General features: G+C 43.4%; 1 protein-coding gene across 3 annotated transcripts in view; it reads right to left on the reverse strand.

The window, feature by feature from the left end:
* FAT3 (FAT atypical cadherin 3) overlaps positions 1-26,460 on the reverse strand; it is a 452,955-nt gene that overhangs the window by 142,714 nt on the left and 283,781 nt on the right. For all 3 annotated transcript variants that reach the window (XM_065417527.1, XM_065417519.1, XM_065417510.1), the window contains exons 4-5: positions 5,868-6,182; positions 207-417 (exon numbers count right to left, since the gene is read on the reverse strand). In XM_065417527.1, coding sequence (XP_065273599.1) covers positions 207-417; positions 5,868-6,182 — 526 coding nt within the window. The remainder of the gene's footprint in view (positions 1-206; positions 418-5,867; positions 6,183-26,460) is intronic.

The following is a 26,460-nucleotide window of genomic DNA, read 5'->3' on the forward strand; positions in this document are numbered from 1 at the left end:
CCAGCGCTTTCTTTTCAGCTTAGCTAAGGAGTCATAACAAAAGCATGAGTATTATTATTATTATTATATTAAATTAGGCATTTTCATCTCAGCATTTCATGTTTTTCATTTGGGTGATAATTCACTGTTAGTTTTCTCACTCTCAAAACCACACATCCGGAGGTGTTTTTCTCGATACCTATTCACAGCACTGAGTTCAAACTTACCGACTACATCAAACCACAAAGGTATGTTAGCGGGTTGCACAGAGACCACGCCCACAATTTCTGTCACTCTATCACTTTCCATGACAGTGAAGTTGTAGAAGGGCTCATCGAAAGTCAGTGATACAGGTGAGGGTATGGGTTTCTTAATCCACTCAATATGGAGGCGCGCAGTTGAAGACTTCTGGGGTCGTCCATTGTCCACTGCTTTTATCTGTTACGCATAGAGAGAACACATACGGTAGCTTAACATGCTGCTCTGTCAATGCATCTTGAGAATACTCCTGCCACCAGAGTAAAGTTGGGTTTATTTCTGTGGAAATTTTCATCAAAAATGAAAAATCATTTTTGTAAAAATTTTTCATGTAAAAGTTTGATCTTTCTGTGAAAATCAAAATGGTTTGGAAATGCTGCTGGCCTCATGGGAGTTGTATTCTAAGGACCTCATGCTCCCTTTCAGTCCAGGCTCCCTGGAACAGTTATTCCTCCTGGTGAGGGAGAGGTTGCAACATGAAAGCCCCTGGCCATGGTGAATCATGAGAGACATGGCCCAGCCAGGGAGGACAATGGGGACATGAGGAAACTGAACTACAGCCCTTCATGAGGAACTGTGACAGGATATCTGGCTCAAAATATTTAAGTTTTCAGCCTAAATATGTAAGTTTTCCATAGTTTCATAGGGTTAAGGTCTGAAGGGACCTCCTGTGTATCTAAGGCCACTAATTTCACCCCAAATCAAAAATTTCTTCAGACACTTTTCACTTGGTAAAATCTCATTTAGTTGAAAACTCAATTTTGCGCTAATTTTTTTTATAACTAACTAACTATCTAACTAACGTACGTGACCTGCCCAATACTGGAGATAGAATTGAAGTCTAAAGGGATTGTTACTGCTTATGGTCTTCTCTGCACTTCTGAGGCAGCGAGGGGAACTTGATAAAATAAAATTATGTCAGGGGTTTGAAGCAATCCTTGCTATGCGGAAGGGATACAAACCACTACAACTGGCACTGTCAAATAACACCAGCAGTATTGTAGGGATGCGTGAACTCACAAAACAAATATTGAATACAGAGGGCTTTCAGCATGGTAGATGATGATGACTTCAATAATCTATATAGGCTCTTTTCACCCATAGCTTAACTCCATAGATTTTACATCTGCTGCAGTTTTTGTGAGATATTGGGCATTAATATTTTGTCATTCAAACAGGGTAAAATAGCAAGATGGCATTCACATTAATGAGATGTAAAGGTCTATATCTGCTTGCCAGGCCAGTACTAAAAAGGTATGCTACAAGCAACAGACAAGTTAGAATCTCAGCTTTTTAACAGTACGTGTCATATGTTTCTAGGCAAATAATTCACACTTTTAACCTGTTATTGGTGCCTGAGTCTACCAGTGCTTTACTGATACTGGTCTAGAATTGGACTAATGTAGGGTTATATTAGTCCAATTCTATTATCTTCTCTAGAAGACTTTTCTAAAATGTAATAGGCTTCCACTGTCAGGAAGTTTGACCTGGGTTCTATTCCTGGCTTTGCCACTAAGCTACTGGGTGACCTTTGGGTAGTCACTTCATCACTCTATGCCTCATTTTCCCCATCTGTAAAATGGAGATAATGATATTTACCTTTGCACTTTGAGACCTGCTGATGAGAAGCATTATATAAGAGGTAAGTATTATTATTAATAATCTTCCCCAAATGTCCCTTAATTTCACCCCATTACTCCTATTTCCAATCTACCTAATTCCTATATCTTGTGTTTACATTGTTGTTATTTTCGTCATTATTTGTATTACTGGAGTCCTACTCAGAGATTCTAACTAAGACCTACTTTGGCAGGCACTGTACAAACACAAATATGATCCATGACATGACTCATATGTGGACCAATGGCTTTTTTTGCTATCGCACTTGGACTGCAAAACTCTTAACTTTTCAGTATGCTATGATCCTTCAGTCTCTTACAATACTATGTTTTGGATTATTTCAACCCATTTTCCAAAATGATTACTTTCTTCCTTTGTTTCAGTTTCTATAGATCTATTTATGTTGCTTCTCTGCCCTCAGTGTTCACAATTCCTCCCAACTTAGGGTTAATTCTTATTATTTATATTATACCAGGGGTCGGCTCGCATGCCAAAGGCGGCACGTGAGCCGATTTTTACCGGCACGCTGCTGCCAGCCGGGGTCCCGGCCGCCGGCCCCGCTCAGCCCGCTGCCTGCCTGGGTGAACGGAACCCTAGGCTGGCAACGGGCTGAGCGGGGCCGACGGCCAGGACCCTGGCTGGCAGGAGCCGGCGGCTGGAACTCCAGACTGTCAGCTGGCTGAGCCGCTCAGCCCGCTGCCGGTCTGAGGTTCCGTCCGCCGGCCTCGCTCAGCCAGCTGCCGGAGTAGGGTTCTGGCTGCCAGCCCCTTGCCAGCCGGGGTCCCGGCCCTGCTCAGCCCACTGCCAGCCTGAATGGACAGAACCCCGGGCCAGCAGCAGGCTGAGCGGGGCCGACGGACAGGACCCCGGCTGGCAGGGGCCAGCAGACGGTACCCCAGACTGGCAGCGGGCTGAGTGGCTCAGCGTACTACCGGTCTGGGGTTCTGTCTGCCTCCTGCGCTGACAGTCTGGGGTCCCGGCTGCCAGCCCCGCTCAGCCTGCTGCTGGCCTGGGGTTCCGGCTGCCGGCCCCTTGCCAGCCAGGGTCTCGGCCCCGTTCAGCCCGCTGCTGGCCTGGATGGCTCAGCCTGCTGCCGGTCTGGGGTTCCGTCCGCCGGCCCTGCTCAGCCCGCTGCTAGTCTGGGGTTCTGTCGGGGGGCCCTGTAAATGTAAAATGTATTACTGGCACGCAAAACCTTAAATTACTGAAGACTTGGCACGCCACTTCTCAAAGGTTGCCGACCCCTGTATTATACTATCAATGTGCATGGTGCTTGATAAGCGTGATCCTTGCCTGGAATAGTTTACAATCTAGGGGCTTGTCTATACCAAGAGTTAGTGCCTGGCAAGCTGGGGTGTAAATCTACAGCACTCTAGCCTGCTATGCGCTAATTGGCTGCGTGGAACCTGTGGCCATGCACTAAAAGTTCCATAGTGCACTTCGATCTACTGCTGTTTCAGAATGCAGTAGGTCAAAGCATACTGCAGAACTTTTAGTGAGAGGCAGCAGGGTACACGTGGTGACTTAGGGCTGGTCTACACTAACCCCCCAATTCGAACTAAGATACGCAACTTCAGCTACGTGAATAACGTAGCTGAAGTCGACGTACCTTAGTTCGAACTTACCGCGGTCCAGACGCGGCAGGCAGGCTCCCCCGTCGACTCCGCGTACTCCTCTCGCCGAGCAGGAGTACCGGAGTCGACGGCGAGCACTTCTGGGTTCGATTTATCGCGTCCAGACAAGATGCGATAAATCGAACCCAGAAGTTCGATTGCTTGCCGCCGAACCAGCGGGTAAGTATAGACGTACCCTTAGTGTGCAGCAGCCCATAGGGCTGTTGATTTACAGCGCAGCTTACTGCACAGTAACTCTCCAGATAGACAAGCCCTATGTGTAGAAAAAGACATGGAATAACAAACATCTGGGTCAGAGAAGGGAGGATGGGGGTTACAAATACAATTTCATGTGGGTGCTTTGGTCAGTTATGCCAACATCCTGAGAGTTTGGCTAGTTTTCCTTTATTTTAGTGTGTTTTCAAGTTATACACTATAGGAGATATTTATAAATATATATGACTATAGCATCAATTAATGTGATTAACACACTTTTTAAAAGGCTGGCAGTATTTGCCTGAAATACCATATCCTGTTAGCCTGTGTTGATCTTGCTGGGAAACAGATAAAGGTATTCTGGTGAACTGTAACAGGTGGTTTGTGGGAAACAGATTAAGGTGATCTGGTGAACTATAGCAGGTGGCTTGTTACTCTGCTTGGATTTAAGAGAGGTGGACTCTTTAGAGAGAGAGGATCAAGGCTGTATCCTGAGCAGTCCTGCTGTAGGAATCAGAGTGGGAACTCGGCCTGGAGAGAAGACTTGAGCTGAACTTTACATTACAGTATTTTATTAATAAAGCCAATTCCCAAGAAGTGAGAGAGACCTGGCTCGCAGTGTGAGATCTGAAAGGCACCTGGTCATTGTGCTGTTTATGCTGATACCTAGATCCCTGATGAAGATGTGAAATAAGACGGGATGAAACATCGATCAATGTGGCACACTACTAGACACCTGCGCCCACTCAATACTTTGCTGTCATAATCCTTTGTTCAAGTGCCTACCATGAATCGTTTTCAATCACACAAGAGTGTTTCCAATACATATAGATTTCTGGAGTTCATATGCCCCTAAATTTGATTCTATCAAAAAATACCACACATCTCTTGTCTCTCTCAGGCCTGGTCTGCACACAGTTTTTGAGCCCCATAACTATTGTGCTTAAGGGAGTGATTTTTTTTATTGAAATAGTTATTGCAGTGCAACCCCTAGTGTGGGTGAAGTTACACCAGTGTAAAGGTGCTTTATGTCAGTATAGATTATTCCCCTTCACTTACAAGCAAAAACCCAGGGCCAATAAGAGGGTGGAGCCAGGAGGGCCATTTGGCCTGGGCCTCAAGCTCAAAGGGGGCCTCAAATTTAGACACCTGATATAGATTTTTCCTCAATAATTAGTGCATTTGCACAGAGAAGGGCTAGAAAAGCATTTGTTTAATAAAAAAGTATTCAAATTATGTCTCACTCTTTTTTTGGTGCCTTATTTTGTTTTTCATGTATTGTCATTTTTTAATTTTTATTATGGCTAGGGGGCCTCAAAGCTGGAAGTGGCCTGGGCCTCTCTGGATCTCTGAGAGGGCCTCCATAAGCCATACTAGTATAATTACCGTATATACTTGTTCATTAGCCCGTTCGTTTATAAGCCGACCTCCCAAGATGGTTAGGTAAAAAGAGCAAAAACTATATGACCCTTTCATAAGCCAACCCTATATTTCAGGGGTCGGCAAACCTTGGCTCCTGGCCCGTTAGGGTAAGCCTCTAGCGGGCCTGGACGTTTTGTTTACCTGGAGCGTTCACAGGCACGGAGCCCCTCAGCTCCCAGTGGCCACGGTTTGCTGTGGGGCTCGATGCCTACAGACGCTCCAGGTAAACAAAACGACAATGCATTAGATATTCAATTCAATGATTCCATAGAGTTTTAAATCATCAAATTTTGGTGTAGACCCGTTTATAAGGCAAACCCCGCTCTTTGATGCGTCACTTTTTTACCAAAAATATTCGGCTTGGGAACGAGTATATACGGTACTTTTATACCGGTATGACTGCCTCCACACTAAGGGGGTTGTATTGTTTTAACTGAAGTGGTACAGTTAAGTGGTACAACTATTGTGTGCGTAGACAAGCCCTCGGTCTATGTTTTTTCCCTGTGCATTGGAAAGACAAACTGATGCTTTGAAGATCTAACTTTTGAACAACCTGAGAAGTATGAAAACATTTTGAGTAAAAAGAGCTTATTTCTTTATCTATAGTTATGTATGACAACTGAATTTCTTAATAGGTTAAGGTTTTACATATAACTCCTAAATTAGGGAAAACTATGTGACATTATTTATACTAACTTTAAAAAACATATTCTTGAAACATCAAATGGTGTGTGCTAATTCTGGTTAATGAAGCCTTACTGTTAAGATGTCATAATTCCCTGCTGTGAATTGCTTTCTGGAAGAAACCATCCCGGTTTTAGGGTCAATAAAAAATTTCCCATCATCATTTCCATCCACGATGCTGTAGGAAATTTCTGCATTCGGTCCTTCATCTTTGTCAAATGCAAAAGCTCTGTAGATTGGCTCTCCTCTTTTCTTGCGGTCCCTCTCGGGCAACTTGATCTGATAGACTTTCTCTGGAAACTGAGGCTTGTTATCATTTTCATCCAGAACTTGAACCACCACCCAAACAGTAGATTGCTTGGGAGAGATGCCTCCATCTGTGACCGTCACCTGGATCAAAATATATTTTTATATATATAAGAAGAATTATGGAATCTAAATCTAATGAAACTTTGTAAATGGGTAGAATGACCCACATGGAAAAATAACTCTTTGGCAGTCAGCAAGGTCTTCCCTTTAAGGAGTAATGTTTATAACAAGAAATCCAGCAAGTTCATATAGGCGTAAAGAGAGAACACAGAAAAATCTCCAGCTGCGGGTTCAACTCAGAACCTAGAGCCCCAGGTGTAGAAATCTATTACTTTTTCCAAAACACATTCTCCTGCCTGCCTCTCTCTCTCAAACAGCCCCTGAGCAGCGATGCCAAAAGAGATGGAAACAGAATTGGAAATAACCACTTGCTCACCAGGGGATCACGTGGGGCCTTTGCACCACTGCAATTTTTATTTATTTTTTTAAGACGTTTCCTGATTCATACATGGAAGAGATGTGATTTCTTTATAGCATTGATGACAAATTTAACACATTTCTTCTTAAATTCTGAAAAGATCTCTGTCATTTTTTCATTCATTACCCAGAATCTGACAGCTCATTAATCCCATGATTCGTATGGCTGCAGTGGAAACAGAGATACATATATCAATAGAACAAAACCAGAGACATTCTTAGCAAAAATTCCTGGTGCATTGTGTAAACTATACAGCGAGCTGACAGTAATAAATAAGCACTGCAATCTGAGGGAAAGAAGAGTTAATTAGGAAGTTGGCAGAGACTTAAAACAGAATTACTAATAATTTTAATTATGAAATATTGTGAAAATGAAATGACCCAAGATCAGCAAAAAGTCGAGAGACTCAGTAATACTCATTTTTTTTTAAATCAATCAATGTACATTTCAAGCTTTCCCCCTATCTTTCAAGTACAATTTTAATAAGTTAAGTAATAAGGCAGAAAGAGACTTCTTGCATGAAAGAAGCTTGGATTTGCTTTCAATTAAATTTGCTAACATGCCAATTCCCACACTAGCAATTTTTGATGGTGGTCAGCCAAGATATTACATACTTTCTAGTCTGTCTGTGCCGACTATTGACAGCGATGGTTCTGCTGGTTAACTGCTCAATGGGTTATTTTTGTCTAAATGTCTCCTTTTTTCTCCTTACAAAACAAAGTCCCATCTCCCAGTCCTCAAAGAAAGCAAAATTGTTCTGGAAATCTTATCCCCTGACATTGTTCACCCTCTGCAATTAGAAACCTAGATTTAGAGTAAACACTGAAGTGGTCTTGGAATCAGCAGCAGAAGCACAGCATTTTTTAGGAAGGAGGCAAGCTGTTTTTTTCCCCCGGCCTGTTTTTAACCACACTTTTTAAAACTGAAACCATGGAAAGTGCTGGGCTGACACCTGTGGAGACTCAAACCCTCTCTTTACAGACAACAACTGTTATGGCAGCACACATCAGCAATGAAAGCTTGCCCACAATCATCCAATCACTCATCTGGGGAGAGGGACCTGCTCTAGGAGTGTATCAACCTTGGGCATCTCTCTTCAGAGACTGTCAACCTGGGTGCCAATTAATACCGGTTGGGATTGCAGTGTCGTGATGTTCACACTTGTCTGCTGAGAACTGGACTGAAACCATCATTGTATTTCTCACAAGCCACTAAACCACCATCTGTCAGTCACTACTGGAGCAACCAGCAATCTAGAGGTGAAAGTAGGGTGACCAGACAGCAAGTGTGAAAAATCGGGATGGGGGTGGAGGGTAATAGGAGCCTATATAAGAAAAAGACCCAAAAATCGGGACTGTCCCTATAAAATCGGGACATCTGGTCACCCAAGGTGAAAGACTCATTTCGCATTGCCGATGAGTTCAACCAAACAGTTCCTCGTCACTGCACTTTAAAAAATATTATTTATCATTTTTAAAAGGCTGCATGAGTGGTAACTGATCTGCCTCTCCCATATTGTGAAGTTAACACCTCTGGAAGTAGCAGTTGCTTCACTCAGTAAACCCATGAATGCTAGATCATTTGTAAACAGAAAGCAATACCCCCAATTTATCACTAGCATAAAAAAGTAAGAAAAAATCTGCCATCGTTAAGGATGATCCCACCGTACTTCTGCTCTCTTGCTGCAGAGCAAGACAGGCAGTTGGCATGAGCACAAGTTAAAGAAATCCTATTCCAGGACTTCTGCTGATTGTAGAGATAAAATAATCCATAATACCGGCAGTACAGCAAGAATGTAGCATACCAAAACAAAATGAGTCATGCTAATTTCAACACCAATCAAAATACAATGCAATGCTGTTTATTATTTCTATAATGTCCCTAATACAGAGAAAATGCCAGAGTGAGAGGGAAAATACTGATGTTTGCATAATGAAATATGACACTATTATCAGGGAAAGATACGTCTTCCAAACTTCCAGAGGAACACTGCGAACAATGGAGAATACAAATAAAAACATTATAGGTGGGGCTGGTAACACAGCCCTGTTAAGATCACCTGATACTTCTATTATTAGATCCTGTTTTCACTGCTTATGACTTTGCCAAACTTTAATTGTTTGGGCTGAAGTTTTCCATGCCAGGTGTCTGCCTCAAGTTGGGGTGATTGTTGTTGCTTTATTTTATTTTTTTTGGAAGTTTTCAGCCAAAATGGTCCAGCATTTTCTGAGAACAAGGCGAGGGATAAACACGTTGTTTTGCCCACGTTAAAAAATTATGGGGACCTTTTCTGAGAGAAGCTCTTGTGCCCCAGGCTTTGGAGCGGGGATGTGACATTTGGCAGAGGGGTAGCCTTTGCGTCAGGGATGGGCCTTTTGCTGGCTCCATGAAAATCTGCCCAAATTTCGCCAAGTTTATTAGTCTCTGAAAATCAAAGCTCGCACATGCTCAGTAGAGACTTAGATTTTAGCAGCTAAATACCCAGAAGGATCCATGCACACTGGGCACGTTCAAGCTTGGGGCTGAGCGTGACTTTCCCAGTAACAGCAGCAGGCTGTGACGGGGGTCAAGGCACCTGAACTGAACGCAAATCTCTCCTCTGCTCTCAATGCCCCCGATGCCTGGGCAACCTTATTTTGCCTCCCTTGTGCATATGTATTTCTATGTAGTCTTTAATTGCATGATCATATGCTATTTTCCCATGGGATCCCTGCCCCATTCATCACACAGGATGGGCCTTCTCTGAAGATGGATCAGGGCTGTGTAATGAAGAAGACCCTGACTCATTTGTTGCAGAAGTTGGAAGGTCTGTAGTGAGTGAGGCAGGGGATTGCAGGAGGAGGAGAAAAAACATGGTGAAGCAGTTGAATGCTGCTCTGGAGAACTGGATTCTATCTCTGCCTCTGCCACAAGGTTCCCGTGTGATGCTCGGCAGGTCACTTAATCCAAACTTTTTATAAATGGTAATGAATTGTGTGCGCCTCATTTTCTGGGTGACTGACTAGAGATCCTGGGGACTGATCTGCAGAAGCACTGAGCCACTGAAGTCAATAGGAGCTGTGCTTTGAACATGTTAAGTGCTATATCATCAGGCCCTATGCATTTCACATCAGGCACCCAAAATTAGTGGATACTATTGACTTTAATCTCTCTGTGCCTCAGCTCCTCTCTGCAAAATGGGGATGATAATATTGTAAAAATAAATTCATTAATATTTGTGAAGAACTCACGTTATATAATGATAAGCCCCTACAGAAAGGCCACAAGGAAATTAGTGAGTCTGTCTTCAGAACAGGCTTTGAGTACAGGGCCGGCTCTAGGCACCAGCAAACCAAGCACGTGCATGGGGCGGCACAATTTGAGGGGTGGCATTCTGGATACTTCGGAGCGTTTTTGTTTTGGCAGTTGTGCTCCTGAAGGTTTTTTTTTTTTGCTTGGGCGGCAAAAAACCTAGAGCCGGCCCTGTTTGAGTAGCATGCAGTAAACAAGGCATGGGGCCACACATTGAACAATAAGGAGAGAACAAAATACTGAATAGCTGCTTGTTATGGGAGCACCATCCAGTCTGCACTGAATGAGGCAGGGGTCCTGAGGAAAAAATAATGTGAGATCACATAATCTAAGGCTATCATAATGCATATGCACAAGAGGGCGGAATGCTGGCATTTTCTAACTTTTCAGAGCTTGGCTTTGCAACCTGCTAATGTTCTTTTAATGTAGTTGTATTGTGCACACAGATAGATCTAGATACAGATGAAGATGCCCCTTTACCACACAGCAATGATTCTGGGGCCAATTCTGTTTTGGAGTTGATACAGGATCCAAGTTTTTCTCTCACTCCCTTTTTGCTTTAAAAAAAAAAAAAAGTGAATTTTCTAGTTTCTTAATTTACAAACTAGCTTCTCCTATTAGGAAGGCATTGGTACAAACTATACAGTTAAAAGCATATTGTGATTGCTTCTCAAAGATGAATTAAAATCCTTTGTTTTACACTTTACTGACTGAATTCAGTCTCCAAACTTGGAACAAAAAAACTTTCAAAGTAAAACTGAATTTTCTATGGATTTTTGGCAGTAAAATATTCTGTAACTCTGTACAGAAAACCTTTTAGAATACTCCCTTTCTGAATTCTGGAATTCTTTTCCAGAGATTTTTTTTAAAGTCCATCTAATATAAGAGCCAGATGAACCATGGGGCTTCAAATTTTACTCATGTGGAGCAAGTTGTAGAACTGGGATCCATCTCATTTCTAGAATACCTTGGACACTGTCTACATAGTGGGACATATAATAAATACATTTAAAAGTTATTTCTAAAATTTGTGAAACCAAATCTATTCTGCCAATGGCAGCTGACAGATATGACAAATTACGAGGAACCGCCCCAAGCCCCACTATTGAGTCAAGTGGATGCTCAAGAATCTAACTATTTATATAGCACCTGTGATTGAGAAGAAACCCCCCATTACACTCAATTTATGTTTTCAATATTTTCTTAACGATGAGTTCTAAGAATTCCTAACACTCATCATTAAGAAAATGTTGATAAAATAAATTGAGTGTAATCGGAGTCTTCTACACCACCCTGGGGCTATAAATATATTAATTTTTGTAAAACCAATTTCTGGAACATCCACGGAATGACAAATATATTCAATGATTCAAATATACGTCAATAACAATTGAAGACAGTAATGGTTGCAACTAGTAGGGTTAATTAAATAACAGAAATTAATACATTAACAACATTCAAAGCAACCAACATTATAAAGTTTTACTTTAATCCTGAAGTTTGTCAATTCTGCTCTAAAATTGTACACCCTGGAGGAGAAAGCTTTACATTTAAGCTTCTTCTGGGTGACACAAGCTTTTCAAATTGCCAGGCTCCAGCTTCACATGAAAAGCTCTGAGTGCCAGACAGAGGAAGCTGAAGTGTTAGTTAAAGCTTTATCTCTCAGGCATGTAAATTTAAAAAATCCAAAACCCAACAACCAGAGATCGGATTGAACTGCTATTCCAGTCCCTGGATAGCCCTTTTCTCCACTCCATTGGCCTATCTCCAGCCCTGGATTGTCAGATCCCACATTTAAAACAGATTAAAATAAAAGAGAAAAACAAAATGACTTTCAAAATCACCTCCCCCCAACCTCCCTTGCCCCCCGCAACTTTGCAAGTTTAAAGTTTCTCAGACATATTCCCACACACCACAAATTCTGAATAGCATGGAAACAAGAAGATATCTCAACAATCACCCAACACAACACCAATCTCCAAGCACTGGCTCATTTACATCAGGACACTCCAACGCACCAATATGTTACACTGACCTCTCTAATGTACTCACTTTCAAGTCAACATTACTACAATCCTCGGAGCAAACATCAAATAGTTAAAAACCACACTGCAAGGTAGTGAGGCGATCCCCTCACAAACCCCAGAAAAATCTCCTGCAATTTTCTTGGAAACATTGAAATCTCTTGAAGTTCTCTGCAATTTTACAATGGCATTAGGGGTTATTAATCTAGGCAGTGCTGAGATATACTAGTTCATAGGAAAATTTAATTTATCCATGCTTATCTGAAAATTCCCTTTCTTCGAGTAACAAGGTCCATAGCTTGGTTACCAATGGATACATCAGCCAGCTTGCAGCTCTGGAGTAGAACCAGACCTGTCAGTCACTGGCAGCAGAAGAATGCCCTGCTTCCTGGAATAGCATAATTCAAATCTACTTTCCTAAATTACAGATTGTGTTCCTCAATATACACTGAAGGAAGAAATTCTTCTTTTGCAGATTATGGTAAATCCCAAGTAATGACAACAAACTCAAAACCATGGATATCAATTGCCACTGCTATTGTGGATGATCCATTTTGTCTCCAGGATGAGCCAGATCTGTCCACCTTATTACTCAACAAAAGGAAATTTTCAGGTAAGCATGGATACATTTTCCTATTCTTCATTATGCTAAGGTCCACCTACACATTACAATGGGATTTTCATAGTAATGCGCCTCCAGAGTGGGAAGCAGATTCATCCTTTAATTACGGACATCCAAAAAAGGTAGATTTTATATAAGTAGCTCCTCTGTCTTCCTGCCAACAGAAAGAAAATGGCATCTGCTAACATTGGATGACCAATATACAGAATTTGGTGAACTAATGGCTATCTAGCAGACCTCAGTACAGGAGACATGCCTACTCTGACCTGAGAATGCTGGTGCCCCTAAGCACTGGACTTGCTGCTTAACTGAAGGAGGACTATTTCCTGAATTTGCTTAGGAAATGAATTCTATGGCCATTGTAAGAATGACTGATCTGAATTAAAATTACAATAATGGGTCTCATTAGAGAAAGCTCCCCAATGCAAATAAAAAAACTCATCTGATTGGAAATCATAGCCAATAGGAAGCCTACATTAGGAAGGGTAGTACATAACGACACACCCTGCAGAGGTTCACTCTGCGGAGTGCTGTAAATAGTAGAGGCTCTGAGGTTGTGCTTTATGACCTCGTGCAGCTAGGATAAGGTTGGTACCGTAAGGAAGTATAATATATTGGGATTTGTACAAAACTTTTCTTAAACATCCACAATACAGCACTTCCACAGGAATTCAAGGCTCTTTCACTGGTTTAACTTGGTAGTTAAACTATGGATTAGTTGACTTCTCTTTTGGGGTCCAGGAGATAAATAACAAACTTCATTCAAGTGTTCATTTTAAACATGTCTGTTCCTGGATAGAGGATTAATCTTGCAACAGCAGACCTCTTCTGTGAGACAGACATCCAAAGATCCAATGTTAGGTTAATCAAGGCAGAAAGCCATAGCCTCTTCAGCCAGAAAGGGATAAACAGTCACTCCACCTCTCTTGGTTCCTATTTTTGGGAGTAGTGGAAAAGGTGGGAACACATATAGCAAGGACCTTGGATAGCTTTGTAAGCTGTCCACACATCCTGGATCGTGACACAGAAACAAACTACAGGGCACTTCATTTTCTGTTTCGAGGTGCAAAGAAGTTGACCACCAGCCCCTCTGCCAATCTGACTTCTGCCATGAAGGACATGGTGTTCATCTTCCCTTTTGTGGGCAGTGCACACAGGAAACTTTGCTCCGCCCAGGAGAGGAGAATTTCTCTCTGGGGTAGGGCTGCTTATGTTCTTCCCAGTTATTATGAAAACACTATCAGACTATGATAAAGGGCTAATGTGGCTCAGAAAGGGCTAAACAACCTGATAGGCCACAGCTGTGGGAAAGTTAGGCTTGACAGGAAAGACCTGATTGAGAATGGATCCCAGCTGGACAGGAGCTGACAGGGCTGGTATAAAGTTAGGAAGTTTGCAGCAGGAAGGGGGCTGTAATGTGGAAGCCAGCAGTTACTCTCTGGGCTTGAGAGGGAAAGGAGGAAACCCAGGGAGAAAGTAGAAGCCCTGGGATCCTATCCCTGAACAGAGGGTTTACCCAAAAGGGTGGTGGAGTGGAAGCCTGAGAGAGGTGGAAAGGAAAAAGCTCAGGGAAATGGCAGCAAGTTTTGGGACCGTGCAGACCTTGGCCTCTGATTCAAGAGCCCCTGAGCTGGAACCTGGAGTAGAGGGCAGGCCTGGGTTCCCCCACCGGCCACTAGGGACGCCACTCTGACGTGAACTGGATGACTGTTGGGAATGATACCTGGCCAGCCAGTCCAGGGAGCACCCCAAGTCACAAAGACGAGACACTGCAACTCCTGGAGCATGAGAGGGGCCACAGCACAAATAAAAGATCAAAACGGGTGTCAAACCAGATGGAGCTATTCCCCAGACACAGCCACAAGCAGACACCCCACTGTGACACAGACACACTGACCGTTGTGACCAGAACAGGTCTGTTTTCCATGAGAGGTGTTCGGAGACCTCACTGAGTCACTGACTTCCAGCTGGTGGGTGCTGTGCTCTCTCTTTCTGGAAACGGTTCCCTGGACACAATCGGATAGATCTCACCACAAAAAGAAATCTCCCAATTGTGGGAGTGAAGAATATACAACTGGAACTAGCTTTCTGCTGATCAATGATATAGGGCAAGATGCATAGGGGACATCCAGAATTACTGGATAGGTATCATATGAATTGTGGATTACGGAAGCATGCCTGTGCATGAGATCAGAATTTCCAATAAGCTCCAGTAAGAAGTGGATTCTTGTTTCTGTGACACCACTTGTTTTTCCTATGATCATCTTCATCTTTTATTAATATTCTTGAGGTGAGACCTTGTACCTGATAGTATTCATCCTCAGCCCAGACCTTTAATAGACTTCCTTGGCACAATGTGTCTGTGTTTGTGCAGAATCCAAGACACTCCAGGAACCATATCAAACTGTGTGTTTGCTTCAGTTTTCTCTCTGTGTAGGGCCTAGATCAGAAAACACTGTCCAGGAAAAGACAGATGCATTTCCTTCTCTTGTAAAGCCAATATTATTTGCTAACAGGATCCTGGAGAGAGACCCTGGAACAAAATGGTAATGATCAAAGTTTGAAAAAGAAAAAGGACTCGAAAACATTAGGATTGTCTGAGGATCGTAAGATGGCCATGCTTTGAAGACAAGCCTCTAATAGATTCATAGGTTCCTAGATTCCAAGGCCAGAATGGACCATTGTGCTCATCTAGTCTGACCTCCTGTATAATACGGGCCATAGAACTTCCCCAAAATAATTCCTACAGCATATCTTTTAGAAAAACATCCAATCTTGGGTTTAAATTTGCCCTTATTACAATTAGGAACTTATTTAGATGTTTCAGACGGGGTCCTGCTCTGCTTGTCCTTGATTTTCTGAGACTAGAAATAGGAGGGTAAGTGGGTTGCAATGGTCCCATTTGTAGATGATGGATGATTTCATTCATTTCATTCATATTGTGGCTTTTCTATGGGTTGCTTTCTATGTCCCAAATCTGTTCTTGAAATTCGTGCACAGTTCTATAGGGTACCCACTTTGGGCAATGTTCAGTGACCTCATTTGATCAAAGCAATGGATAGTCCTTTTACTCCCAAATCGAGCAAACTTTAAACCAACTTGGGTCTAACTTCAGACAGGGCTGGTTGAGCTGCATATAGCTCTGAGGCAATAAAGGACAGTTACTGACCCTGCACTGGTTCTAGCTACCACTTGCAAAGAGTACTTCATGGACTACTTCAACTTGCCACATGACTTGTATTCCTTTTTGTAATGTCTGGCAGGAGTCAGAATCATAAGTCAACTTTTCTGATGACTCTTAATAGCCTCATCTTTCCATGAAGTTCCCATTGTATCTGTGGTAGCTGGCAACAGCTTTGTCTGAGCGTCTGATCCCAAGGACTAAAGCACCATACATTTGCATGGAACAGATCTGAATCCCCACTTCTTCTTCTTCCTCTTCCTCCTCCTCCTCCAAGGAGAAGCCCTTAGGCCATGTGATTTTTAGGTTAGGAGGGACCACAAACATACTATTCATAGAATCATAGAACTGGAAGGGATCTCGAGAGGTTGTCTAATCCAGTCCCCTGCACTCAAGGCAGGACTAAGTATTATCTAGACCATCCCTGACAGGTATTTGTCCAACCTGCTCTTAAAAATTCCCAATTATGGAGATTCCACAACCTCCCTAGGCAATTTATTCCAGGGCTTAACCATTCTGATAGTTAGGAAGTTTTTCCTAATGTCCAACCTAAACCACCCTTGCTGCAATTTAAGCCCTTTGCTTCTTGTCCTATCCTCAGAGGTTAAGAACAACACATTTTCTCCCTGCTCCTTGTAACAACCTTTTATGTACTTGAAAACTGTTATGTCCCCTCTCAGTCTTCTCTTTTCCAGATTAAACAAATCCCATTTTTTCAATCTTCCCTCATAGGTCATGTTTTCTAAACCTTTAATCATTTTTGTTGCTCTTCTCTGACTTTCTCCAATTTGTCCACGTCTTTCATGAAATGTGGTGCCCAGAATTGGACACAATACTCCAGTTGGGGCCTAATCAGCATGGAGTAGAGCAGAAGAATTACTTCTCATGTTTTGCTTACAATATTCCTTACAATATTCACTATGTTAGCACTGCTTGTGAAATCCTGTGGAGAAACTCATGGTGTCACATGACTTGTTCGCATTTGTTTTGTCAGTTTGCTGCAACCTGAGAGTTTCCATACTCAAGGGAGGGAGCTGAGAGTATGCCTGCCTGGACATGGCTGCCTATGAAGGTTCCATATGGCGAGAAGCCCATTGCTTCAGGTAAAAATCTCCCTCTGTTAGAAATGCCGACTCCCTGACCACCAAGAAAAATAGCCGCATGTATCTTTGTAGCAATACTAGGTTCAGTTTTGATTGGTGCACACCGAGGAACTTTGTGGCCTTATAAAATGGAGACTGGTTCTTCCAGATATGGGTTGCTGTCCCTCTCGGCACTCCATAGCCAGCTGCTGGGAAGAAGGTAGTTACAGCTGTCTCAGGCCATTACAGATTTCCTAACTGAACCTATTTGAACCTGTAACTCTCATTTGGAGTTCCCTAAAGAGGAAGAGTTTCCCTTGTGGAGGTGTGTGTACACATGCCTAGAGAGATCAGAGCATCTATGGACTGGTCCTTTGTGCATTGATCTGTCATGTTTACTCTACAAGGGTGATCAGGGGAATGCAGCACTAATGACTATCCCCCAGGCTGCACTCCATGGAGTGAGCAGAGGAACCAGGTGCTGGATTATCTGTCCCACTGCACTCAGTGAGGGTGACTGGGGAAACAGTGGTGATTCTATTATTTATTTATTTCCCCCTTGAGAGTTTGTCCCCATAATCCTACTTCGGAAGGCAGAATAAAACTGGGCTCCGAGACAGCTCTGAAAATACTTCAAGTGGCTGGCATCTCCCTGTCCTCAGAGAGGCTTGGGCTTGTCTCCTCTCCCCCACATAGAATCGTAGGACTGGAAGGAACCTTGAGAGGCATGGGCCCCTTCTGACTCTCTCTGAAGGATGGGCTTCCCAGAAGCTCTACCCCTCTCTAGTGCATGGGATCCACATGGGTCAGATGGGTCTGTGTTTCCCATTGTGGTCTCAGCCTGGGATATCAGCATGGATCCCACATGGGGAGAGGGGCTGTGTCACAGGGTCGGTGCAGGCTCTCCCACTTTTGTGCCTGCACCCTGTGTTTAGGCTGGTATAATAAAGAGTCTTCCATGCCTTCCTTTTGCTGGATCACCCAAGTGTCTTTATTTACAGCGTTCGTGCAGTTCCCCGGTCCCCCAACAGCTAGCGCCCCACAGACCCTCCCCAGGGTCTCCTGCCTTTGAGGCTTCCCTCTTTGGTAAGGAGACAGCGATAATACCCTCCTGTCTCCTCCCAGTCTAGCCTCCCTCGCTGAGGTTTCTTCAGGGTTTTTATAGCCCTCCCGTGCCTCAGCCCAGCTGTCAGCACTCAGCTAAACATGTTCCTCTGGGCCAGCCCTGATTAGGGCTTGCAGCTGGGCTCACTGCTGAATACCTGTGTCTCTACCCTGGCCTCCTGGCCAGAGAGCAGACTGCAGCCAGCGTTTTCGCAGGGCTTTAAAGGGGGTTTTACCCCTGCTGCGTTTAGTGCCCTCCATCTGCAACCCAGGGGAAAGTGGAGGGGAGGAAGCAGCTGAGTTCCACAGTCAGAGGCAAGGCTGCTGGCATGGCCTAGAGGGTCTCAGGTGCAATCATCTTCAGGCAGAGGGGGGCTGATTACCCTGGAGCCAGTTCTTTTCCAATGCTTCCTAGCTCCTTTCCTGCCAGGGATGGGGGAGCTGAGGTGACCCCACCCAGACTGGGCTGTGAAGGAAACTACATTCTACAGGGGTGGAAGCAGGAAGCACAATCCTTTCCTTTGGCATCTCTGGCTTTCTGGGCCCAGCTCGTTCCCTGAAGCCTACAGGGGCACCAGTTGCTACCAACACCTCAGAGAAGGAAGCAGAGCTGCAGAGATTGTCTCCCCGAAACCAAATGAAGCCACAGGATAGGGCTGGGCATTAGCTAGTCAGTACTCAACGGAACTGTTAGCCTAAAATATTGAAGTAAAGCTTGGAATTTCCCTCTGCAGCAGGGAGGTCTCACTGAGCTGCCAGCCACTGTGGAGGCAGAAAAATATGGAGGTGAGTTCAAGAGGCAGGACATTCCCCTCCTGCCACTGCCTGCCTGGTGTGGTTCTGCCTCCAAGTTGCAAGCACACTGAAGTATCCATTGGATCTGATCTGTGGATGTTAGCATGAAGAAGAAAGAGAAAGATTCTGAAGGCAGAAGCATTTCAAGAAAAAGACAAAGACAGCGAAATACAGCATGTACCTGCACTCCAGAGAAAGACAGGAATAGTGGCTACATTGTTCCAGAGGTTTCATTTAAAACAATACCCAGAATCCTTAGTGGCAATAACATAAACACAGTCAAATTGCTCTTCTGAGTTAGTGTGTGTGGAAGGTATGGCTATTGTGTGATCTCAGTGAAAAATAAACAATCTAAGTGTTTTAGGGAACTCTAGGACAATAATTTTTGTAAAATGTGTGATTTACTATACTAAATTTAGGGCTTATTGATACAAAAATCAACACACAATAGATCTAAGAGATCTTGGAAGTAAAACAGACATGAGGTGGGCAGCTGTTTAGTTCATTTACTCTAATGCAAATTTCTGAAAAACACAAATGACTCCAACACTTATTGTAGAAAAGACTGCCAGTTATAGCAATGGGACTCATCCCTGCTTCTCTGCCATTGGAGAACTGTTAATCTGGTACTCTTATGTTTTCAATCATGAAAATTAATCACTCACTTTGGCCAGATATGATAAATGAGTAATTTACAATTCAGTTTTAAAAACAGTCTGTTAAAGACACAAACACTCCAGGTAGCTGATTAGGAAAGCCACTGATTTCAGGCCACATCCAAGCTAGAAAATGAGCACAACAATTTAATATTCAAAACTAAAGATTAAATTGTCAGATAGTTTCAAGGCCCTAACAACAAGTATTGCTAACAACAAGTTTAAGAACATTTCGTAAGAAAAAAGCTTTTGTTATTGAAAATAATGAAAATAGTTATTGGCTTGGAAATAAACATTTTCAATCCAAATATTACAGGACTGTATTAAGAAAAGTCTTGAGGTTTTTGAATCAAGACTGGATACCTTTCTGGAAGATATGCGTTAGTTGAAAACAAGTTATTAGGCTCAGTATTGGAGTAATTTGGTGAAATTCTATGACCTATGCTATACAGGAAGTCAGAGTAGGTGACCAGGACATGACCACTCAAAGCAGCACCAGATCCTGCCATAACAACAGATTCAAAACCGATGATCAACACCCCACCTTTCAAGATCTACAGGGCCTACACGCCTATCACAACATGTGGTATATCTCATCCAGTGCATCAAGTGCCCCAATAACTATGTGGATGAAACAAGACAATCACTACACTCTTGAATGAACTCAAAAAGAAAAATGATAGAAGATAAAAACATCACATCACCGATGGACAAACACTTTTCACAAAATGATCACTCTATATCTGACACCTCAGTCCTTGTTCTCAAAGGAAAGCTGCACACCTCCAAAAGACAAGCCCGGGAATAGGGTTGCCAACCCTCCAGGATTCTCCTGGAGACTCCAGGAATTAAAGATTAATCTCTAATTAAAGATTATGTCATGTGATGAACCCTCCAGGAATATGTCCAACCAAAATTGGCGACCCTAGTGGTGCTTAAGTTTGTAACTTTGCTACACAAAAATCATGATTCTATAGAGCAGTGGTTCTCAACCCATGGGCCTCATGCAGCCCAATTAGCATACAGGTGCAGCCCAGCTGTGTGCTAAAGAAAATTTCAAAATTTGCCGCTCTGGTCTGGCAGAGGGTGGGGCTGGCTGAGAGGGAGACAGTGTCTGGCAGCCTGCTGGAGCACTCCTGCCAGCAGGGAGCTGGTGAGTGCCGCAGGGGGGCAGGGTGCGGGAGAGTGGGTCTCTGGGCAGGTTTGTGGGGAGGGGAAGGACTCTGGGCAGTGAGAAGGTGGGGGGCGCTGGGAACTAGGTGACTCAGGTCCTGGCTGCCAGCTGCCTGGCCCTGTGTGGCGGGGTGCGGCGGCCCTGCGCTGCAGGGTGTGGCTGCCCGGCCTCACACCCTGCTCCTGGCCCCACTCTGTGGAGGGGTCTCTAGGCATAGGGGACTGTGTGTGTGGGGGGGCGTTGTGGTGGGCCACATAGGTGGCACCCAGTGATAAATAGGTTGAGAACCACCGCTATAGAGACACTGGTTTTCTGTCTCATTACCACAATCAGTAGCCCACTAACCATCCTTTGTCCTGTGACTGCAGAAGTGTTAATTGCCCACTTGATCTTCAATGGTCTCTTGCAACATGTGTAAACTCCTTATGCCTAGCAATCTGTTCCACCTTATATTTATCTGTGACACTCTGATTATCTTTCACAGACCTGAAGAAGAGCTCTGTGTAGCTCAAAAGCTTGTCTCCATCACCAACAGAAGTTGGTCCAATAAAAAATATTACTACCTCACCCGCCTTGTCTCTCATATATCCTGGGACGAATATAGCTACAACACAACTGCAAACAAAAGTTAAATACATACATTTATTTTATTGACCTAGTTGTTTGAAAGTCTAAAAAGCAAAAAAGGGGAATAAATAGTGAAAAGCAAATTATATTTACATTTTAGTTGTAATAATCTAAGTTATTAATTGTAAAACAGGCAAGGATTTTTTGATTATATAAAATTTTTTACAGTGTCCCTTTAAAAATAAAATACAGTCCCCCATAGACACTGGTTCAGAGGTTCAATACACTTGGAGTCACTATCAATCTTTGTGTACTAAGTTATATTTATGGCACTCTGGAATGGATAAGTAAAGCTTCAAAGAAAGACATATTACTCCATTAACTTCTCATGACAGCACAGCAGTCTGCTACATGTCAAGAGAAAATCCCACCTATCATCTCTCATTTGCTATCAAGCTGCCAATGCTCGCCCATGATGCCAGACTCCACTGTCCATTTGTGGAGTTTTCAAAAATGCACCTCCATGCTTTTTCCCAGCCTGCCCCACATGCTTGGTAGGCACTCCATGTAAACATCCACAAAGCTAATATTCTCCTTCAAATCCCACCTCAAAACTCTTCTTTGCCATGCTGCCTGCATAAAATGTGACAGTTGTTAGGCTGCTATTGTGCCAGGACCACTGCCTATCATGCTGACCTAGAATGTCTTGTTCTTTCCTTGTACTCCCCCATCTGTCTATATCCACCTGTTGCCTCGTCTTGTACTTAGATTGTAAATTCCTTGGGGCAGGGGCTGTCTTTTTGTTCTGTGTCTGTACAGTGCCTAGCACAGTGAGGTCCTGATCCATGACTAGGGCTCGTAGGCTCTATAGTAATATAAATGAAATATAAATTAGGTGCCCAGGCTCCCTAAGCAATGCATGGGGACAGTTAGGTGCATAAGAATGCAATTCACAAATGCCAGCATGCCAAGCTGGGAGCTTCCTAAACTAGCCAATAGGAAATGCCGAGGAGAAGGATGCAGCCTAAACCCCGCCTCTCAAAGGGAGTTAGGTGCCTCAATCCAGTCTGGAGAGAGGCACCTCCCTGCACTCAGGATTCACAGCTGTGAATGCTCTCCTGGAATTAGGCACCTAAGCCAGCCCAGACCGTTCTCAATGGAAAACAACAAGGAACAGGAGGAGGTGGTGCCCCACTCATACCCTACAGGCCAGTGATTAGAACACTAACCCAGAATGTGAGAGATCTGGGTTCAAATCATCCCTCTGCCTGCTGTGGAGCAGGAACTTCAGCTCAGGTCTTCCACCTCCCAGTGGACTCTGGGCCAGAGGTGTGTGCTCCCCCGCTCTTGTTGAAGCTGTTCTGTTTTGTACAAAATACTTAAATGGTCATTGGCCAGACAGAGAGTGAGACCGACTCTATAGTCCAAGGGCTAGGACGCCCACCTGGGACACAGTGCTTCCAGTCCCTGCTCCAGTGAATAATTAATTATACAAACTTCACAAGGCTTTTTTGACCTTTTTCATGATCTCTTATACTATTTCACTTGAAGAAATGTTCAGGTTTTACCCACCTATGTTAAGTGCAAAGGCTGCCTGCAGTCCAGTAGTTCCTTTCCTAACGTACCTAATGGAGCATCTACTTTAGCCATTTGTGATTCTTTCTTCTCTGGGGCTGAGGAAGACTTGTGATCAAATATTGATATTGAGAGCTGTTCTTCTATATCCTTGCCTAGCTCCACTTTTGCAGATAACAGTCTCCTTCAAAACTCTTATCTCTAAACTTCAGAAAATAGAGTAGCTCCCAGCCTGACACCTCTTAAAGTCCTCATGCCCGCCCGCAGAAAGGTATGCATCAACTACTAAGCTCATCACATTACCATTCTCTTAGGAGACCCATCTACCCTTCATTTTCTATTCATAAAACTTGCTTGATTCCAATCTTCACTATCAGCAGGAACTAAACACCTTTTTCAAAGTTTCCTTAAAATTATGATGATTGCTATTCAATTCTAATCTCTTCCCTTTCACATAGGCTAGCCCAATCTCTCCAATCACATGAGCTATTAAGAACAATTCTGCCATGAACAAAGACGTAAGATTTTACTACCACTGTGATGGAGTGTTCACTCCACACTAATCCTGGAAGGGTTAATAGAAGCAAGAGAGGTGAATTAGCCAGAGACTGCACCTGGAGGGGAAATAGGATGCAATGAGGCTTAATTAGGGATGAAGTTCACCTGATCAGAAACAGGCAGGGCTTCTATAAAGCCAGGAAGCTGCAGTCACAGTCCCTGATACAAGGGGGGAGAGTAGGAGCGCAGAAGGCAGTCCAGGGAAGGAGCAGTAAGGGCTGAGAGAACAGCCCTGAACTGCTCCTTCGAGGGCCCCTGGATTGGAACCCAGTGTAGAGGGTGGGCCCTACAAGCCACTGTGGGAGTGGCGTGGGGAGTGGAGATATAGACTGCCTGAGACTGTGTGGAGACAGACTCTGGTGAGACCCCCCGAGACGGGGCGGATGGTGGGGAGTTGGTCGGAGGACTAAACCACTAAGGAGAAGTGCTGCAGCTCCTTACCAGCAAGAGAGGGGCAGCAGAGCGAGACAGCAGGCTGAGCGACTGCTGGATGGGGCGTGAACAGTGGTGAGCTAATTTTCCAGGTGTACCACTAGGAGGCGCCAGAGCAGTGTAGAGAACAGTGCCCTGTCACAACCGCTACCAACAAATTGCCCAAGCTGTACCCAATTACCTTTTGCAGTTTGTTTTATGCTTTAACTGTCTCCAGACAGGCTGTGTTCAAAATACGATTCAACTTACCAGACACTGTAAAAAATTAATCAACAGCAGAAGTGGTACATCATGTCCTCGCTACAGTCTGCAGACATACCATTTTTTACCATGACTCCTCCAAGCTAAGCAATGTTGGTGCAGGTCAGCTCTTCCATGGGAAACTTCCCAGGACTGTACTGATGATTTAATATGTAGCACTCTTCCCTCTGATTCATAATAAGCCAGTGTCACTGCCTGGTGTTAGCACGTGCTGTAATGTTGAATGTGCCGTCTCTCAGATAAGACATAATACAGATGTCCCGGACTCCATTTTCTTTAAACCGCCCCTGGCATTTATTGAAAGATGTGCGGTGTTTATTGTACTATCCTGGCCATATCCCAAAGTGAGTAAATATATTCTGCCCACCTAATTGCCACATTTGTTGCACCTGAATAACAGTCATTCTACCCTAAACTATAGGGTAGAACTGCAATTAACAAACAGTTGCTAAGTCTTATATCAGAAGTAGCTGCATTCTAATAGTGGATGATGCAACCTTTTGTGTAGGTCTATTATGGATGCGCTGACATTTAAAATGAAGCTTTTAAAGTTTTGTGTGTTAAAAAAAAAAAAAAAAAAAGTGAAAAAAAATCTGCAAAATAAAAAGACCTCTTACTACCATACAAATTACAGGTAGAAAAGACCTATTAGGTCATTAGTCCATTCCCAGGAGAGGCCAGAATTATTACCTCTAACTCCAGTTACCTCTAGTTGTCTGTGTCCTAACTGATGCAGAGTTGTGCCACCATACTTGGGAGACTATTCCAAAACCTACAGCATCCAATCCTCAGGAAGTTTTTCCTGATATTCAGCTTATTCCCTTTCTTAATTGTATCCCATCACTTTAAAATGAATACTAGTTGAGAGGAATGACGGAAAATCCCTAAACAAAACCTACACTATTCTGGATCTTCATACTAACTGGTGGTCAATTTTACTAGTTAATTTCAGAATCAGTCTGGGGCTCGTAGGGGACAGGACCCAAAATTCCCTTCAGATGCTATTTTTGGAGAAGTTTTTATCTTCATGATTTATTCTTTTTTCTCCTTTGAAGTTCATTTTATTTTAATTTTTATCTGAACAGCCCAGATATGGTAAGATGTATGGGCTGCTAGTAATACACATTGAGAGGCTAGAGGCAAGCAGCATTGCCCTGCCGAACCAAGTGCATGTTGTCCAGTGAACCAGATCTATTGCAATCTGCTCAGTGGAGAAATAGATCAGACGTGAAATTCTGGCCCTTTGAAGTCAGTGGAATTTTTCCCATTGACTTCAATGGGGGTAGGATTTCATCCCTAGTGCTTACTAACTTTACTTGAGTCCACGTATAGCCTTTGCCTAACCTTGGGCTCCATGCTGCACAGCATGCAATACAAGAACCTGCAGGATCCAGGCCTTTGCCGAAAGGAAGGGGTACAAAAGATGTATACAACTGTCTGGATACAGCAATAAATATTAGAGCAGGTAAGGAAAAACATAACATTTTTACCCCAAGAAAAATGTGTCCCCTTTTTGTTGAAGAAAATTAGCTATTTCTTATATACAATATCAGGGATTTGTGTTTAAAATCAGCTATTCCTGCTGGCTCATTCTTCCCTCATATAGGCCTCATCTCACAAACAGTTACACGTGTGAGTGACTTTTAGCATGTGTGCAGTCTCATACTACTTACAGACATAGATGTGTAGGATCAGGGTTGGTTTTTTGTTTTGGGGGGAGGGGCGGTTGGTTTAGAATCATAGAATAGAATATCTGGGTTGGAAGGGACCTCAGGAGGTCATCTAGTCCAACCCCCTGCTCAAAGCAGGACCAATCCCCAATTTTTGGCCCAGATCCCTAAATGGCCCCCTCAAGGATTGAACTCACAACCCTGGGTTTAGCAAGCTAATGCTCAAACCACTGAGCTACCCCTCCCAGGCCATACTGTCCTAAAGCCTTAAAATCCCAAGTGTCTTGGAAGAGATTTCATGTCCTGAAGGAAATGTCACTGAGTTCCCATAAAAAAGGTTCAGGAGATGATGACTATATATACTCTACAATGCACAGAGCTCAGGAACGGCCTCTTTATAAACCTGAAAAATAAAAAAGAACGACACTCCTTTCCAGCAGGAGATGTGGAATTTTAAGAGGACAGATCTGTAAATCTTTTGATTTTTCTTAATCCCATTATTCTTGTGCACCATACTTCTATAGTGCTTTATTTATTATTATTTTTGCAAGGATCAGTGAGACTTAAGTAGTGCATAGGCACTGTACTAGCCCTCTGGAGTGATCCAAAGTGATGAAAATACCCATTTACTCCCTGCCCACTGATGCCAATGGTAAAGCTTCCACTGATTTCAGTGGAGCAGGATCAAGTCCTTACTATCTATAGTTCACTCCCATGCAATCAAGGTATATAAATTCTCAGTAGGTATCTGTCTTTGTCTGACTTCACTAAATCAGGACTTTTTAACTATGGAGCAAATAATTCCATTTTGGGATATTAGCAACTAAATCAAGTGCTCAAGCATCACTCCTATAGTTTATTGAGTCACTATAACCCCTTGATGGAATTA

This window comes from Emys orbicularis, chromosome 1 (genome assembly GCF_028017835.1).
Source record: "Emys orbicularis isolate rEmyOrb1 chromosome 1, rEmyOrb1.hap1, whole genome shotgun sequence".
Lineage (NCBI taxonomy): Eukaryota > Metazoa > Chordata > Testudines > Emydidae > Emys > Emys orbicularis.